The sequence below is a fragment of the Gossypium arboreum genome, chromosome 1 (assembly GCF_025698485.1).
Source record: "Gossypium arboreum isolate Shixiya-1 chromosome 1, ASM2569848v2, whole genome shotgun sequence".
Lineage (NCBI taxonomy): Eukaryota > Viridiplantae > Streptophyta > Magnoliopsida > Malvales > Malvaceae > Gossypium > Gossypium arboreum.
In genome coordinates this window covers 110568325-110588763 of record NC_069070.1, presented here as the reverse complement: position 1 = coordinate 110588763, position 20439 = coordinate 110568325, and the positions used below count along the sequence as shown (strand labels likewise).

General features: G+C 30.5%; 1 protein-coding gene and 1 long non-coding RNA gene across 2 annotated transcripts; one reads left to right on the top strand and one right to left on the bottom strand.

Annotated features, from left to right (window-relative positions):
• Positions 1-3705: 3705 nt before the first annotated feature.
• LOC108482190 (NEP1-interacting protein-like 1) lies at positions 3706-5004 on the bottom strand. Its single transcript, XM_017785307.2, has 4 exons — positions 4761-5004; positions 4516-4667; positions 4145-4405; positions 3706-4058 (listed from the first exon to the last, which is right to left on the bottom strand). The coding sequence occupies exons 1-4, from the start codon at positions 4909-4911 to the stop codon at positions 3912-3914; spliced, it is 711 nt and encodes a 236-aa protein (XP_017640796.1). The 5' UTR covers positions 4912-5004; the 3' UTR covers positions 3706-3911.
• A 10009-nt stretch (positions 5005-15013) lies between these two features.
• On the top strand, positions 15014-17451 carry LOC128290174 (uncharacterized). The gene is made up of 3 exons (XR_008279817.1): positions 15014-15097; positions 15566-15651; positions 17244-17451. It is a non-coding gene; the product is annotated as an uncharacterized LOC128290174 (long non-coding RNA).
• The last annotated feature ends 2988 nt before the right edge of the window (positions 17452-20439 follow it).

The following is a 20439-nucleotide window of genomic DNA, read 5'->3' as shown; positions in this document are numbered from 1 at the left end:
ACTTTTAACGGGATGTAAGATATGACATTGGTGTCGGCGTACGACATTTATTCAAACTAAAAAGTAAAATTGTAAATATCGTTATTTATGAATTTTTTTACGAATCAATACGTAATTAATATAGGTTCAAAAGAATAGGTATCTAACCTCGACTTCTGAGCGTTGATCTAACAACAGTTTAATATCTTCTGGATCCTCAGGCAGTCCCACGTAGCTCGATCCATGGTTTCACCTGTACAAGTGATATGTTAGTCGAAACGTATAATAATAAAAATTATTGTACAACTACGTATTTGCTATGTTTACCTCGTCACCAAGGGAAACATATATGGGTCGGTCATCTTGGGATGTAGAAATGGTAGTCGCCACCAGGCTTACGACTGTAGTAGGAGTAGACAACCATCGATCAACGTCGCACTCAGTAGCGTGGCCTGACACATCTCCCGGTATAATGTAGACAATATGGCAAATCCCCAACTTAGTTTCATAGATACATTGCAGTCCACTAGATGTAATAGCTACCTTACGTGTACCAAATTTTGAGATTTTTTGGGGCATTAAAATGCCCCCGATTAACCTCATGATGTATGCTCGGGCGTATTGTTGTATGACCTTCTCCGTTCAGTTTTCAGGGTCTTTATAGAGCTTGTTGAAATTATCCTTCAACTAGTTCATCGATGTTCGACCACTTTCAAACTTTTCCAAGATCTTCCCCAATAGTGATTGGCAGAGGCTCTTTTTGCCCGGAACGATTGCTAATCCCATGATGACTAGCTCATCCACTATCAAACTGAGTTGTAGCGCTACACCTTCGAGTGTGATTCTACGCTTGTGGCGTGAAAGGTGGAAAGTGTGTGTTTAGGGCCTCCATCTTTCCACCAACACGCTGATTAGTTGCAAATCGAGTTTGCAGCCCCAAGACATGCGAGATGCATGTAAGAATCGAAACGGTTGCAAGTGGCCACAAATTTCAAGAATAGTAGGCTTTCCTATATTATGGATAAAGCCCTCTAGAATACGATTATCAGCCTATTTACACAATAAAAAAATTAAATTTAACATTATTGAAATTAACAAAATTTAAATTTCGATCTGACCATTGCTAATTGGGTGGTAGAAATATGCTTGTTGTCAAATCGGATTAGGGAGATGACCATTCGTGATAAATCGATTTAAACGAATAAGAATGAGATAATTTAAAAAAACAACATTTTTAAATAAAAATATCAAAATATTAAAAAGTTAACAGCTGAATGAGATAATTGAGAGAGTTGAGAGAAGGATGTGAATGAAAAAATTAATTTGAGAGGTTTTTATAGTGTAAAGAAAAAAGTTATCGTTGGGTGTATTTAATTTTTTTTACCATTGACGATAGCGTTCAAAAAGCCGTTGGAATCTGACTGTTAACAGTTAGACGCAGTTTCTAGTTAAATCAACCTATATCCCTGATTAATTTTAAAACCGGCCTAAAGGTAAAGGTCTAATTAAAAATAAAAATCAACCTCTAGGCCTTATTTTGCAGTTGTGCTGTGTATGCAGGTGAACTGAACTGAAAAAACAGTAGGAAAAATGGTGTAAAGTAGATTATCCCTTTTGTTGGTGAAGCCCAAATTGATGATTTTCCACCCAATGATTGTTAAAGTTTGAGCTTGGTGTGGATTTTGTAGATCATTTTTTTGATTAAAATTGTCAGGATAATGGTTATACTTATCGGTTTACATGGATTTAGTTTCTTTTTAATAATGGTTATACTTATCGGTTTACATGGATTTAGTTTCTTTTTACTTTTATTTTATCATCACATTTTAGACAACTGGTTTATTTCGTCAAAAAGTGATGTGGGTCAACAATTTTTTATCAAAAATTCATCATTTTCAGGTTAAATTCTCAAGATTAATTATTATACTGGTTGATTTATGTGAATTTCAATTTTTTTTACATCTGATTTCAACATTTTAAGTGGAAAGTAGATTTGGATAGATGGTACATTTACTTCAGTAAAATTAAAAATAACAGTATGATAAAATTAGTTATTATAATTGTGAGATAAAATATTTTATTGCACCATAATCACCGCCCATTTAAAGAGGACCTTAATCAACAAATAATTTTAAAATCATATTTTAATCTATTCTTAATGTTGTTGCTTGATTTTCAAAGATTAAATAAGGAAAGAACGATAATCTTATAAAATTTATGAGATAAATATTCAAGATATTTTAAAAGTTAAATTCAGTTTTAAGTTAATAAATCTTATCTAAAGGCCAAATGAATGATCATTTAAAAGAAACTTATAAATAGGTAGTTGATTGGCATTACTTATATGTGGTTTTAGAGTGTCTAAGTTAAACACTTTGCTTTATTCTGTTATTTTTTGTTTTTTATCTGACACTTTTGTAAGAATTATTTGGAGAGTTTTATGATTGGTTTAATGATAAATTTAATCATTAACGTTTGCATGTTTTGTTAAAATGGTCTTAATTGTACTTTTAAGCCTTTTTGGCACCTTTCTTCTTTTTTCAATTTGCTTTTTCTAATAGATTTAATGAAAGTACTATTAAAAAATTAACGGGATGATGTGAAATTTCATATATATAATATTTTTAATGAGATGTAAATTATTACGTAGATAACCCAATAAGATAATTATATGTGGAAAATAATAAAATAAATAATACATTAAATTAAAAAAACAATTCTTAATTTAAAGAAAATAAATGTAATCATCTAAAAAAGTTAACTCAATAAATAAACGTATGAAAGATTGAAACCTTTTGAAAGAAAAAAAAATTAAAATCTTAAATTTATTCATTAAATATGTTAGAAAAAGCAGATCGTAAAAAAGAATAAAAGTTGATGGCTAAAAAAAGTTCAAAAATACAATCAGGACCATTTTGACAAAACATACAAACCTCAGTGGCCAAATTTATCATTTAGCCTTTATGATAATTTGTATGTGAGGTTATTTGAGGTGAGTGATTGTAACAATTGGGTTCATTATTGTATTGTAATTGTCCATCGTGTAAGGGTAGATCGAGTTTAAGCCAATAAGTGATTTGAACAATTGTTGAATAAAATCATTCACTAAGTGAAGTTATGTAGAGTAGGACTGGTGAATCTGAACTGCATCAATAGATATCGTGTGTTTATTTCTCTATAACAAATCGATTTATTCATAAAAATAAAAATATAAAAATAATTATGTTAAACTTTTAAAATGTTTTTGCTTGTATGGTAATTTAGTTGTACTCGATGCTATTTTTTCTTTTGAAATTTTATGTTGAATTTTGAATTTTTTAAAATAATTTTATAAATTTGTTATTATTGACATAATATGTAAGACAAATAGTGTCACATCATCAATATGAGTTATTTGTGGACTACCACGCAAGTTGCCATGTCAACATCACTAAAAATTAATGTTTTAATCAATATTTTTATTAAAAAATTATTCAAAATAAAAAGAATAAAGGCTAAATTGAAAAAGATGTAAACGCTTAATAACTAAAATTTAGCATTATATAATAAAATAAAATGAATTTTGAAAAACAAGAGATGAAATTTGAATAAAAATTTGAGTTAGTCGTTTGAAATTTCTTAAAAGTTTAAAATTATTGTTTACCCAAACATAAAAATTTAATTTAAAATTTTTAATACTTTGTTAAAATGATTCTCTTATAGTTACTTTATAAGGTTTGTCTAATATTTTCTGTTTTGAAATGAATAGTTGTACAATATTTTACAAGTGAAATCAATCAATGCTCAAATCAAAGGTTTCAAATTCAATGATCTATAAATACAACTGTTCTTTTTTTCTTTCTTTGCATCATCTCCCACATCCAGTTTCATTTCCAAAAAAAAAAAAAATTCACCATATTTTCTTGTTGGTGGTAAATCAAAATTTTGATGATTTACAATTGGTGAGAAGCATCATTAAGAACATGTTCTCTACACATGGGACAAGTCCCTTGTCGGCTTAGCCATTCATCTATGCAGTTCAAGTGGAAGCTATGGCCACATCTTGGCAGATTTCTGCCCATTTCTCCTTCCTTTAAACCCTATAAAAAAAGCACAAACACAAACATCTCATTTCACTCCTTTACTGTTTTCTAATTATTTTTTTCATTATAATATTTGTTCTTACCTGTAAGCAAATTGAACAACAAGGTTCCTCCATTGATTTGATGATGATGTCATCACTGGAACGAAACTGATGTAGTGGAAGCCTTTGAATGCAATGTCTGGACAAGCCTTTTGCTCCATTTACATCATAAATGTCTGAGATTTCTCTATATGTTGGTTCAACTGAGTTAATACTTACTTGCCATTGGTAAGCTTTCAACACTGCTGGACTCACCCATTCAATGAACACCTTCCCATTTACTAAGCTAACTAATAAAGCTACCTGTAAAAAAATAATATTTAATGCATTGTTAAAAACGAATATGGTAGTGGTCTGGAATTTATTTCTCATCCCAACTTGAATTAGCAAAATCCTACCATATAGGTATATACCTTTGATAATGACTCCCCATCCACCAATGATTCCAGTAACTGAACGGCTGTGATTGCACCTGCAACTGCACCAATTCCAGCTCCTCTCAAAAACCCAGTTTCTGTTGTTTGTCCTTTCATTGCTCCAACTACTGTTCCCACCATAGATCCTCCTTTAAAAACCAAACAAACAAACGTTGAGTCTCAAAGAAAACATGTATATATATCTATATATGTATATGTGTATGTATAATTTGTATATATACCTAATGCAAAAGTGCAGGTGGAAGCAGCAAAGAAGGTTCTTTTGAACACACTAATGAAGAAGCCAATTGGAAGATGTTTCATTGCAGCAAAAACCCAGTCTCCACACCTAAATGGCACCTCAGTTATGCATGAAAACCACTCCATTAACATTGGCAGAAAAAAAAAAAAAACAGTGAAGGGGGCTGTTTGGTTGAATGTTTTAGAAAATGAAAAAGAGATGATTTTGAAGAAGTTTAGAAAAGCATTTATAGAGTCAAGAAAGCAGGCGGCATTAATGAGGGGCCAAGTAAAGTAAGGCCCGTAATGCATGCACGAAATATCCAATGGGGGAGGGGGCTACGTATTTTAGATTCTCACAATGTCATATGTAACATCTAAAATGACATTTAAGGAGTTTAGGGTTGGAATTTTGGACATTTTACTGTGTGTTTGAGAATACTGATTCTGAATTGCCCTTACGAGACAATGTTAAGTTAAGAAAGGAAATTAAAATTGTCAAATAAGGATATGGATAATATATATATTTACATGATTTTCACGAGAAACTGTCATCAGTTAGGTTTCTTATAGGAAACCTTTTACAGCGCCATACAAGAAAAGGAAGCATGGACTCCTAGATGGTATATTATCTTTTTCTAGATTAATAATTCAATTTAATTTTTAGCCCCTCAATTTAAATGGAAAAATTAATTTTTAGTCCCTTTTAAAAATTAATAATTCAATTTAAACCCTTAGTTTCTTTTTAATTTTATCTTGATTTCCCTAATAAAGAAATTAGAAGCTTAAGATATACTAATAACATTAGGTGAGAAGACCTAAAATCACATTAAATTTGTGGTGTTTAAAATGTTTAGTTAAATCAATTTGCCACCATTTTGATTTAATCATTTGACCCTTTAGTATCTAATAAAGTTGTTTGTTTTCTTTCTCAAGTAGGTCAATTATTTTATTCGTGGACAACGTTTGAAAACACTGTTAACTCACAACCAAAAAAATCAAGTGAGACTGAAATTAATAAAAATAATAAAGAAAAAAAAAGGGGGGGGGGGTTCAAGTTCAAAAAAATTTCCCTCTAAAAATGAGAAAAAAATGGGGAAAAAATGATGTATATTTACAATCTATATAATGAATACTAATTTGAGTCATTCAATACCAAGTAGTCCAATGAGTTATGAATAAATTCGGGTTGAGTCCAATTGGTCATTAGGGGAAGAGCCTGACAACTTGTCTGCAAACCCTAAGCAATTGGAAATGGAGATATTGGTTGTCCAAAGCTATCCAAACAGTTAATTTTCATGTAATAAAAAGGGGTTGCTTTGGCTTGTCAGTTGCCAAAATAAAAAACCAATGGGCAACCAATTTCAGGCTAAAGTAGATTAGAGTTCAAAACCTGTGAGAAACCATGTGCAAAATATAGTTAAATCCTGTGGGCTGGAAAAAATAGGGGAAAACACTTTTTCACTATCTCTCAATTTCGAAGAATAATTTAAATTAATGTAATCATAATTAATTATTGTATTCATTCTACATATTTTGTATTAATTATTTTTAGTTGTTTATTTTTAAATTTGATCGGAATTAAATTATTTTAATTTTTTAAAAAGAACAATCAATTTATTTAATATTAAAATTAAGAGAGATCAAAGAGATTTTTTTACTAAAAAAAATAAGATAATTTTCGATGAACAAATATGATAAAGACGTATGAACGAATATAGAGATGATTATAATACGAAAAATAATACGAGCAGAATACAATGTATGGATTAGAAATTGGAAAGACATTGAGGTAAGGGATGGATGGGGGCAAGTGGTCCTTTAAATGGGCATTAATTGATTTTATCTACTGAGCATGGGGTCTCCTTCCCCTTCATTGATTAATGGATTCAGTGACCCCCTGATATGGTTTTTTTCTCTTAGGAGATTCCCTTTAAATGGTATATATATTCATCACCAGTATGTATTATTGATACGGTCACTTGCAGTTTCTTTGGGTTTATAAATAAATATCAGTAAATAAAACCAAAGTTAATGATGTTTTTTTAACCTTGTTTCAAGATGAAAATATCTAAGATTTTAATCATGTCGCAAGATATTCATCAAACTTTAATGTTACAACAGCTCTTTGCCTGCAATGGCTACTGTTTTTATAATGTTTACTTTTATTTTATAAATATTTTTAATTTTAAGTTAAAAAATATGTTTAAGTATACTTAGATTTATGTTCTCTTAATTATTGCAATAGCATTGGTTAGTAGATGAATTATAAAGGATTAAAAATGAATTTTGTCAAAAAAAAATAGAGTTAGGACTTGTTTGAAAGATTTTGTAAATATTGAGGGCCAAATTTATTGATTTTTTTTAGAATTAGAACTAAAATAACAAATTTTATAAACATTGAAGGTTAAAGTTGTTGAACTTTTTATATTTAAGACCAAATTGATAGAATGTGTAAATATTATACGGTTAATTTTGTTACTAGACCAATAAAAAAGCCCACATCAGTTTAATGAGAGAAACCAAAAGGAGGTTAACTATGGAGGAAATAGAGGATATAACCCATACTCCAACACCTATAATATGGGGTAGCGTGACTATCCTAATCTTAGATAAGGAGGGAACCAAGGAGGTCCTTCCAATTAAGGAGCCCAAAATCTTAATCCTCTTAGACCCAATGCACCTTATCAACCTCTATTACCATTTAGGGCATCCCAAGATTCGAAAAGAAAACCAGCTTTTAATAGTGAACCCTCTGATGTCAATTTGGGTAAATAAGGTAGAGGAAGGCTTGCATGTGTTGCAAGCCGACGTGGGTCAAATTTGTGGTCAATTAGACCAAATCATGCAATTATTGCAAAACCATGCACCCTCTAGCATCTTTAGTAATACCGAGTCATGCCCAAAGAATGAAGGAAAAGAACATGCTAAGGCAATTACCCTTAGATTCGGGGTTGTGGTTAAGAAACCTATCCGACCAATTAGTAGGAGAAGGATATGAAAGAAGAATAAGAGCACCCACACTTTTAATGTTGGAGATGGGGTGGGAGAGAAGGAAGAACCAAAGAGCGAGCCCACATGAACTGAACCAAAGGATAGAACCATTCTAATACAACAATCAAATTCGACCCTCATACCCTTTTCGAGTAAACTAGAAGAGAAGAAAAAGTGAGACAATGAAGAGTTTCTAGACTTCTTTAAGATGTTTAAAGCTTTGAATATCAACCTCCCATTGTTTAAGGTCTTAGAAAAAGTGCTGAAATATGTCAAGTTTCTTAGAGAAGTAATGTTTAGGAGAAAAAATATTAAGAGGGAAAAGTGATTTGCTCTTAATGTCTATTTTAGTGTTGTTGTGTCTAGAAGAGTCCCACCAAAACTCAAGGACTCTGGTAATTTCACCAATCTCATAGAGATTGGAGGTGCTAATTTTGGCAAGGCACTTTGCGATCTTGGAACAAGTATAAACTTACTGTTTTTGTCCATCTACCATATGTTAGGTCTAGATGACCTTAAGGAAACTCCGGTAACTCTCCAACCAGCAGACAAGTCTCTAGTTCACCCAAAGGGAGTTTTGGATGATGTTTTAGTAAGAGTTAGACAATTCATTTTATCGATTGACTTCATAGTTCTTCACTTTAATGAGGATTTAGAGATCCCAATTCTATTAGGGGAGTCGTTCCTATCTACCTCTAAAGTCACCATAGATGTGGTTAAATGAGAGATGGCGATGGAAGTATGTGGGGAGGTAGAGAACTTCAAGTGTGTAGAACTCAAACCTAAGGTGAAGGAAGTGTCCTTTAATAGTGAGCTAGAGTGCCAAGCCGTTCAGGTAGTGTCCGATCATGCGACTAACAATGTGAAATATTTGAAGTGGTGTATGTTTACAAGTTCAAGTTCGAGGATGCGAGGCATCCAAGTGAGGAAATGAGGTATTGTGAAGAGACAATTAGTGAATCAACCTGTACAACTGAAGAAAATGAGACGTTTGTTGGTGCTCGGAACCTTGTGCAAGCATCACTATAGGGGTGTTACATATCACCCAGAGAGAAATTTTTAACTTGCCGCATGTAGCAATTGAACAAAAAATTTGTAAATATTTGGATTATTAAGCATGGAATCCACTTTTTTTTTACATTTAGATTAGAATTTTAATTTATATTGGTTTAATTTTGAACTTGATAGGTTGGATTTTTTAGAGTTGAGAGAAAATTTGATAATTTTATAAGTATTTTGGGGTTTGTTTAGTGAAGTCGTGATATCCAAGGGGGGTATCACAATTTCTTGAATAACTTCAATTGAGGGCTAAAGATATTTTGGGTATCGCAATATCGGACCTCTGGTATCACATACCTCTAGAATTTTAAAAGTTAAAAATTTTGGTTTTACATAGTGGTATCACGATAACCAATCCTCATTATTACAATACCTCAGACAAAATGGGAATTTACAAGGTCTAAAAACAGGGAATATCGCGATATCCAACCCTAGGTATCGCAATAGTTAAAGGTAAGCAAAATTCGATTTGACTTAAAAAATTCAGAAAAAAATTTAGATTTCGAATTTGTTAATCGAGTTAATTGAATCAAATCGAATTTTTTTCGAATTTCGAGTTCAAGTCGAGTTAAATTTTCGAATTTGAATAAATAAAATACAAACTATATAATTTTAATTTTTAAATTTATATTCCCCAAGCCCAAATCCTTTTACAATACTCATTTCCTCCCAAAGCCTAAACCCACATTATTTTCCTCTTAAAGCCCATCTGCCATTTTCCCAAAGCCTGACTAAAGGTGTGCATGGGCCGAGCAGGGCCGAGTTCGGGTCAGGCCCATAAAAAAATTTCTGCCCGTTTTCAAGGCTCGGGCCTAGCCCGGCCCGAAATATGGGTCTAAAAATTTATCCAAGCCCGACTCGGGGAAAAAATAGTAGGCCCGAGCCCGGCCCGACCATATTAATTTTTTTGCTTTTTTATTAAATAAAAATTTTAAAATATAATAAATCAAATACATTTAAAAACATAAAACAAATATTAAAACAAAAACAAAAAAAATGAGACTAAAATAATTCTTAAAATAATACATAAATTAAAAATATAATAAAAAGTAATTATATTAAAATTGAAAAATTAAAACAAATTAGAACTAAATTAAGAACCAAATTATATTAATAACAAAAGTTTTACAATATCAAAATAACATTAAAAACAACAAAAGAGTAAAGTCAAAGTACTAAAGTTGCTTAAAATTAAAAATAAACAAATTTTAAAAATAATTTAATATTAAAATCGGGCTAGGCCCGGGCCAAAAAAATCTTACTCGGGGCCCGGCCCGTTTTTTAAACGGGCCTCGTTTTTTGTCCAAGTTTATTTTTTGGGCCTATATTTTTACCCAAACCCTCTTATTTTTCGGGCGAGCTTTCGGGCCAGGCTGGGCCGCCCGGGCCATGCACACCTTTAAGCCTGACCAGCTTCACTTTTTTTTTTCTCAATTTCCCCAAAAGTTAAGACTATCGTCCATTCTTCTTCTTCAATTCAAACCTGAAACTTCCAATTCCCAAAATGCAAAATTTACCCTTCTTCTTCAAAAAACCCTAAATTAAAACCTCCATTTTTCTATTTCTTCTTCATCAGTTCATTCAAACCCTCTAAATCAAAATTCTTCTAATGACAAATCTAGGAAGAAAAAGTTACTAAGAAGACCATCAAAGAAGTTTGTGGCAAAAACATTACTTCTTCTTGGGGGTGTGACCTACCTATATCTTGCACACTCCGCCTTGGGTACCAAAGTTACAGTGGGCAGTGGCATACATCTTAACAAAACTGAGAAAACATGGTGATTTATCAAGACAGAGCAACAATAGTTGAGCTACCTGCCCTTTGTTTCATCCCTGCAACTAGTTTTGTTTTGATGGTTATAATAAGACTTAATAGATTTATTGAAGTTAAAAAATCTCATTTTGATTACTTTCATTTTCGATATTAGTATTTTAAAAAGAAATAATTTAATTTTTTTCAATTTTGAAAGTATTAAGTTCAGTAGAATGTCACAAGCAACTAGCAAGTGTAATGTAGTAAATAAGTCAAGCTATATGTATTTTAGTTCTAAAACTAATAAGCATCTTATTCTCCATTGCTAGTAAAATTGGAAAGGATACTGCATTGATACTTGGATAGAGGATAATATATATCTTCACATTTTGGACAGTACTTGGACGAGGAATATTTGATTGGTCAACTGGATGATAATGTTGTCCACAACAGTAGTAAGCTTTTTGTAAACAAGATATGACTAAGTCAATAGAGAGCAAAACAATGTACGAAATAAGCGACAACAATTTTATCGTAGCAAGACATTGCCCAGCTAGTTAATATGTAACGGACATGTATTAGACCATACAACATCTCATCTGCCAATTCAACCAATTAATTTTGTAATTATTATATTTTAATAATTGCTTATATGAAACTCAATTTAGAACTTTAAATCAGATACTAAAATAGATAGTTAATTCAACCTTGTCTAATTAATTCTGTTTTTTTTTTTTTTGTAAGGGTTTAATTTGTTCTTTTTGACTCTGTCATTAATTAATTTGTTCTTTTTAACTTGTAGATGAGTGATCCAAAGTGAGATGGTCCAACTCCAAGTTCACTAAATTATTCGTCAAGTAGATATGATCAAACAACAACCAAGGAAAATGTTCGAAGAAAGATTACTGAAAAGGGGGAGAAGAGAGTAAGGTGCAATGCTTGTGATGCTACTTACACCATGGAATCAACTTCATTTTCTACAACGAATTTGAATAATCATTTGAAAACATGTTTAAAAAGACCTTAAGGTAATACTTCTAATGTAACACCCCCTAACCCCAAACCGTCATCGAAACAGGGTTACGAGGCATTACCAGACATATCAGACAACTTATGAATAATTTACAATTAATATAACATTCATAGTATAATTTAATAATTAAGTCCCTATACTGGACTCTCGAAGCCCAAAACATGTATTAAAAGTAGAACGGGACTTGTTCGAATATTCCGAAAAATTTTTCGTAAATTGTTTTTTTTTTTACAAAAATTTCGACAGTATTTCTGCTTATTTTTACCTAAAATCCCCTATAACTTCAAACCAAAAACAAACCAATACCAATGTTTCAACCAAAAAATTTTTACATCTTAAACGCTACTAGATCATGCTTAATCCATAGATTTATTACTTAAATTTTAAAGTGTTAACATATAAGGAACTAATTCATATCTTTCATTTCATTTCAAAATTTAATACCAAATTTACTAATTTATAACTTTAAACTTACTTATCATCCAAAATTTCATAACTATCTAATTACAACAAGATCATTTAACCTATATATATATATATATATATATATATATATATATACATGACTCATGTACAACCACCTAGTACATGCCACTTCAACAAAAAGAAATACATCACCAAAATTTTCTTGTTGGAGTCGGGATATTTCTGGATGCTGAACTGGATCTTGAACTCTAATGACCTGCGCATGGAAACAGCCGTACACTGAGTATTTTATTCAGTGGTATTACTATAAACCAAACTATTTAACATTAATAAATTACAACATCAACCATAAGCTTTATAAATCATTTAAACTAATTATTTATACATAATTATATATCACTTCATAAATCTTAAATTTATATTTCATTTTTTTCACATACTAATTCAATTCATAATTTAATTCATACATTTTTTCTCGTACTTTTCAGTAGCGCCAAATCAATCAATCTCATTTTCAAATTTTCATTTCAATTATTTACCCTATTAACAAGGCTCGAAATCTGATAGATACGCGGATTCCACCCAAACACACCAGAATATCCAACCCAAACACACCCGGAATATATAAATCCTCCATAACATACCAGTATAATATAGCCTCCCAAACACACCGGTATATCATATCCTCCCAAACACACCAAAAAGCATTAAATGTCTCTTCGGTTAAACCGAAGCATATAATAACAGAATCATCTTCTCGGCCGAGCTACAAATCTCCTCATCACATCACAATCCTATGGCATGCTATTTGTATCCAATCTAGTCCAACAAATTAATAGGGTATTATTTTACTTTTCCAATTCCGAATTCATTTCCACGACAATTTCAAATATTCAATCAATTCAAAACATCTATTATCTCAATTCACATATAATTTAATATTCACACATATTCTAACTTAATTTCAAATATTATTACTTACACTATCTTAGATGTCTATATAACATTTAATAAATAGTTTGAGTTATAGTAATACAAACCTGGAATACGCGTTTACTCCTCAACAATCTTTTCTTTTCCTTTGGATGTCGATGCCTCGTTTTCCTTGTTAGCAATTAAACTTGAAACTTTAAAATCCCAATTTTCCCCCCTTTTTTTTTCTTTCCCTTTTTTTTCCCCTGTTTTCGTTTTGTTCTCTGCTTCTCTTCTGTTCTTCTTTCTTTTACTTTCTTTTTATTCTATTTACTTATTTCTTTTTGTTATTTTATATTACTTTAATATTAAGTAAATAAATTATTTTATAACAAATGTACCAATATTTTTATTACAATTTTCATTATTCAATTTGTTTATTATAAAAAATCTTATAATTTAATTATTATTATATACTTATTATATAAGAAATTATATATATAAATTTTACACATGTACCAATAATAATTATGCACTTGTCTTATTTCATAATATAATATCAATTTAATAATTATTAATATATATAAATATCTTTTTACTTATTATTTAAGAAAATATAAATATAGTGTATAATTACACATATCACACATGTACACTTTTATCATCATACATTTGGCACAAATTTTAATTTATTTATAATCTAATAACAAAATTTTAAATCAAATAATAATAATAATAATAATAATAATAATATTATTAACAATAATAATTAATAAAATCTAAGAAAAATCTTAAAATTTTCTATCCGTTTTGCCGCATCAATTATTACAAATGGCTGAATTGCCATTTTAATCCCTTTTTCTTTCTATTTTTTTATAATTAAACTTTTAACCTTTACTCAATCTAGTCCTTTTTACTAATTACTCTAAATTAAACTAGTTTCACCTAAATAAAACCTAATTAGACATATAACTAGACTCATAATTATTCCTAATAATTATTTATGAACCCGTTTCATTAAGACGGAGGCCTGATAATGTATTTTCCAGTGCCCACGGGTTTTGAGTCATTACATCTAACTCGAAACAATCGAAATTAACATTGTGAAGACTAGCCAATAAACAACAGATTTATCAACTTGGGTGTTTGATAAAGATACTGTTAGAAAGGCATTGGTTCATATGATAATTGTGGATGAACTACCTTTTAAAATTGTAGAGGTTCAAATACTTTCTTTCTATAGCATGCCTACGATTTAGTATTCCATCTCGTTGGATAATTGGAAGGGATTGTCTAAATTTATTTAATTCCATGAAGAATTATTTTGAAAAAGATATAAGTAGAGGTTGTTTGACAACAGACACTTATACTTCATTGCAGAGGATATCTTACATGGTTTTAATGGCACATTGGGTGGATGATGAGTGGAGGTTGCGAAAAAGGATTATAAATTTTTGTCCAATATCTGCTCATAGAGGTGAAAGCATAGGGTCTTCACTATTACAGTTGATAATGCATCTGCCAATAGTGTTGCCATTGAATTTTTGAGAAGTAAATTGAATCATTGAAATGCTTCTGTTACAAATGGGAAATTTATGCATATGAGATGTGTTGTACACATTCTTAATCTCTTTCTGCAATACAGTATTATGGATGCTTTTGTGTTTGTAGATTGAGTTAGAGGTGTTGTGAGGTCTATAATGTAACATCCTGATTTTGGGCTTAGTCGGAACAGTGGTTTTAGGACCACAAATTCGACAAGGAAAATTTTATTTTTATTATATTTTTATGGTTTACGATTTCACAGAATGATTTTGTGAAAATTTCGTTCAAAAATTTCAACGTTTGGACACTCAATTTGGTCAAAAGGACTAAATTGTAAAAAGTGCAAAAGTTGAGTTTTACATGTTAGAAGTGTTTAATTGTTATGAGTTTTTAAATCAAAGGTCCTTAAATGGTAATTATACCATTTTGAAGTTTGTGGACAAAAATTGGACATGGATGGAATTTTTTTGAAAGTTTAGTAAGGGCATTTTGGTCATTTGTATATTAAATGAAATAAAATGGGAAAAATAACACAAATGGTCATCTTCTCCATATGGAGGCCGAAATTAGCATGGGGGAAGCCATGGCTAGGGTTTTCAAGCTTTCCAAGCTTAACAGTAAGTCCGTTTTAGCCCCGTTTTTCAAGTTCTTTACGTTTTTGGAATCCCGATAACTTGATTAAGCTTATGCTAGCAATAATTCAACCTAGGGTTCGTATTTGGAAAAATACCCATAGATGAAATTTGTGTATTTTGGTGTTTTATGATAGAATTTGAGGTTTTAAATTATGTTAGACAACTTGTGCTACTTGGTTTTAAGTGAAAACGAGTAAAAGGGCTTAATCGGTAAAAATACCTAATAGTCATAAGTGCATGTTAGAGTGAGAATTTGATGTTGTCATAGAAGGGAAAAATGATCAGCATGTCATAAAATATAAGAATAAGGGATGAAGTTTAATTCCCGAGCCTAGGGGCAAAAGTGTAATTATGCAAAAGTTTAGGGGCAAAATGGTAATTTTTCCAAAGTTCGTATGAAAGGCTGTTTTGATAAATATATGTATTAAATAAATTAATTTGGTATTATAGATCAAGAAAAACGATATTCAAGTCGTGATCGAGGGAAAAACAAAGTTTACAAGGAATAGGCCTGATTGCTAATATTTTGTATCGAGGTAAGTTCGTATGATAATAATAATGCAATGTTATGTTTGAATTATATTTCTTACTATTATTGCATATATTGTATGATTTAATATATTGGAAAAGTTGATGGAATGGTGTTTATGATATGGAAATATGACATGAAAGAATGTTACTTGAAGTGCAAGAAAATGATGATACATGACAAGTGATATATGAAATATGTGATTTATGTTATGTAAATTCTTAAAAGCTGATTTTCTATTTGAGTTGTATCTTATTATACTATGAATGGACAATTGGTACTATGGATAGTGAGATCGACACTTCGAGTAAGTTCGTATATAAATAATCTATCGATTCTTTTTATGTTAATATATTTTGATATCATATGAAATGTGACTACCTATCAAATGATTATTTGATGTAAATTATGAATTTAAATTGATTACGGACAATTTAGTAAAATGTTGAAAATTGAGGAATTTCCCTGTTGAACCTTCGGAATAGAAACGATACCAATGAGCTATTGTGAGGTCACGTGTGTAGTACTAAGTGCAGGCTACTACGTGTACCAGATAATTGGTCACATGTGTAGTACTAAGTGCAGGCTACTATGCGTACCTGATAACTTCGATCACGTGTGTAGTACTAAGTGCAGGCTACTACGTGTATCGGATAATTGGTCACATATGTGTACCAGATAGCTTCGGCTACAAGTGTGGAAATGAGAAAATGTGCAGGCAATTGTGTATCTGTTATTATTCCGATGAGTTCAACGGGAAATCGATTAAGTGAAAATAAATGTGAAAGTGATTATGTGATGAAAAAGTGCAAGTATATGTTTATTTGAATTTATGAGCAATATGCTCGATATTTGAGCGAACCTCGGTAAAATGGAAGGGATTAAGTGAAATTGTGCAAAAGTGGGCTTTAGTAGTAAAACAGTGTTGGACAGCAACAGTGCATGAATTTGAAAATTTACAAAAAATTGTGTAAGTTGAATTAAATTTCAAATAAAATATGTAATTAAATTTTGTTGAGTCTACTTTCATATAAAAGAAACAGGGGAAGCAAAAGAATTCCATATTATGTGATATTTGAATTCTTGTGAGATAGTGTCTGAATGAATTCGAGATCCCCTGTTCTGACTTGGAAAATTTTTTAAAAATTATATAAAAATAATTTTGGGGTATAATTTATATGCCTAGAATCTTGGATGAGTCTGATTTTAAAAAAAACAAACAAGAACATCATCCGAGTTTTTTACTATGAGATAAATAAATTTTAGTGAAGAAAGGTCGAAGCTGTTAAACAGCAAAATAGGGGAGATTTTGAATAATAAACTGTACTTATTGGCTGGACTAAAAATTCTGAAAATTTTATGGTGGAAAGATATATGAGTCTAGTTTTTTAGAAAATTTATGGGTCTTAATTTGGAGTTCTGTAACTCTAAATAAAAATGATTTAGTGACTATTACTCAAGAAAACAGCTTAACCAGAACATGTGTAAATGTACATATGAGTTAGTTTTATTGTGGGAAGCATGTTAGTAAGTTGCTTATATTATTTCATGTGAGCTTACTAAGCATAAAGCTTACCCCCTCCTTTTCATTTCTTTTAGTGTTGTCAGGTTAGCTCAGGGTTCGAGATCGTCGGAGGCAGCATCACACCTTGACAGTATAAACACATATGCTAGATTTATCAAGTGAGTGGCATGTATAGGGACCTAATTTTATAACATGTGTTATTATTATTTGGCCAAATATATTGGTCTTTAGTGAGCTACTGATTCTGACTTATAAATCTAGCTATTTATGTTATGTTTGATATTGGTGATGTGCATATGCTTGGTTGTCATGCATGGTTGGTAATAATTTGTTTAAGTTGTTTAATTGATGAATTAAGTTTAGTAATACTTCGCGCTTGACTCCGGCGATGGTCTCGGGTACGGGGAGTTACATATAAGAGCATTACCATCAAGGTTGAAAAAAATTCAACCAACAAGCAAAAGAAGAAATGATAGATAGTAAGGCTTAATTGTGTTTAGATGTGGCTACTAGATGGAACTCAATTTATATGATGTTAAAGGTGGAAGAAAAATATGAGCGTGCATTTGAATCATATGTAAATGATGATCGTAACTTTTTCCTTGATCTCATTGTTGGATTTGGAGTTTCTACATTTGATGATTGGGAAATTGTTCGAATAGTTATAAAAGTGCTAGAGCCTTTTTATCATCTTACACTGAAGGTGTTCGAATCTTTGAATGTTACCTCTCATTCACTTTTTGAAGTATTGAAAGATGTGCATTGTCTTTTTGATGGGTGGCAAGATTATGAAGAACTAGATATAATTTCCATGGCTTCCAAAATGAGGGATAATTATAATAAGTATTGGGGTGAAGGAAACAAGATTGTGGCGGTTATCTTTGATCTGCAATGTAAAATGAGCTTTTTAGACTTTGAGGTCAACTTGCTTTTTCCTAATGTTGCTAATGACATTATGAAAATGATTGATAAATAATTGCATTGCTTGTTCAATGAGTATTCTTCTAATGTCGAAAGAATTTAATTGTTTGAAGGTAGACCTAGTTTTTCAACAAATCTTTTCAATTCAATGAAAATAGATCAGCCAGAAATACAAACGGACTTAGCCACGGAAAAATACCTTAAGAAGAAAAAATAAGTTGGACTAAAAAGTAAATATGAGTTTGATAGGTATTTGGGTAAAGAGGAAAAAGTAAAAAATTCAAGTTCATTTGATTTATTATTGTGTTGGAAAATGAACAGTCCTAGAATCCATATTCTTGCACAAATGGCTTGAGATATTCTTGCTATTCTTATCTCAACGGTTGCCTTGGAAAGTGCATTTAGCTCGAGATATTCTAAAGCATTATGTAATGAAAATAAGATATTAACACAAACCGAAGTTTCGATCGCTTTACTCATTTTCTTCGTCTTTCTCCTTCAAAATGCTTACTTTGTTTTTAGCTACAATAGGAGCAACTGAATACGAAACAATGTCATTTATTCATTCTAATACTAAAACTAATAATAACAAAATTAAATATGCATATCAAGTTGACAACATAAGTTTCCTAGTCCGAAATTTGCATATCTTTCGACTCGATTATCCGTTTTTAATTCTGTCTTCATCAGAATGCTCGTTACTTCACAAGCTATCATTTAGCACAAATATACCAAATAGACTTTCCATCCATTTTTATTTCTTTTTTATACCAACAAGCTAGAATTTATCTTCTAATCATTTCCTATCCAAAAATATACCTACTTCACTTAAGTTTTCTAAGCTTCCATCAATGCCCTTTAATGGCAACTTTCAATATACTTGATAAAATAAAATAAAAACTATTGGTACATATATGTAAAACAAGATTTAAAGATTCAAAATCTATGAAAATTTTGAAGAAAAAACAATGTCTTATGCTTGAATTTGAAGGAAAATAATGAAACAAATTGTTTTTTCTTCCCCCCTTAGTTTTCGTAAAAAAAAAAAAAGAAAGATGAGAAAGATGTTCTCTCTTTTCTCTTTTATGTATTATAATATTAATTAATAAAATATTATTACTTATTAAAATATTATTATTTAATAAAATATCATTTAAAAGCGATAATGAAACCATTGATTTTTTTAAGTAATAGTAAAATTGTCATCAAGTCCTTTCCATCAAAATAAAATGGAATACTTGCACTTTAGTTCTTATACTTTTTTAACTTATCCAATTTAGCCCCTGAATTTGACACCAAAATTTTAACTTAACCACATGCTGCTACTAATAATTCTTTATGTTTTCATGTCTCACAGTTTTCTCTAAAAACAATCATAATTTTTATACTACTATTTATTTATAGATCACTTATTTAAAAACTTTTACCATAAATATTCTTCTTCTTCTTCTTTTTAAATGGGGATGTTACAATAATAACAAGTTTAACCCTTAATGTTTACATTTGTTGTTAATTTGGTCTTAATTCTAAAAAATTCAATAAATTTAACCTCAACATTTATACATTTACAAAATATTGTGGGCTAAATTTGTTAAATCATGACCAAATTGATAGATTGTGTAAATTGTGAGAGTTAAATTTGCTATTATACTATTCAAATTTATGTAAAATTGACAACAACAAAAAAACATTAATGTTGTGATTAATTTTCCTTAGATGCTCACTTTTGATATTGACATGGATTAAATTGCTCCAATTATTTTGAAAGAAACCAATTTACTCAATATCGAAATTGAGAGAGATTGGAGAGGTCTTTTTACCTTCTTTCATTTATGTAAAAAGAAGTCTATGGTATCCAATTATGCTTAAAAAATTGATAAACTATTTTTCGAATGTAGGTGTATCAAGGTGGTTCTGGCTACATTTTATATATGTATTGTTGATATAAGGAGGAATTTGAGGCATTTTAAAGCAGTTTATTTGAAGGATGAATAGCTATAGGTAAGTTAGGATGATCAAAATATGGTTATGGAGAAATGATTGGAGAGGAGACTCTTGTAGAAGATAGTTGGGAACCTTTTTCTAAAAGAGAAAGTATTTTGGCCTCTTTTTTCAGTGCCCATAAACTTTTAGGGGAGTTCTTTATGATAGTTCTCAAGGTTTCAGTTGTTGCCCATGTATTGGTTTCAAACTCAACAAGTTAACTAGTCTATGGGTGTCTTATCGTTGTAGGTTGTCCTTAACAGGGTTTAGGTATGGGTTGACATGTTTGGGGATTAAATATCTGTGACATAAATGGTAGATGTCTCGTTTATGTCATGTAAGTGATCTTGATGATTCATGTTTGCA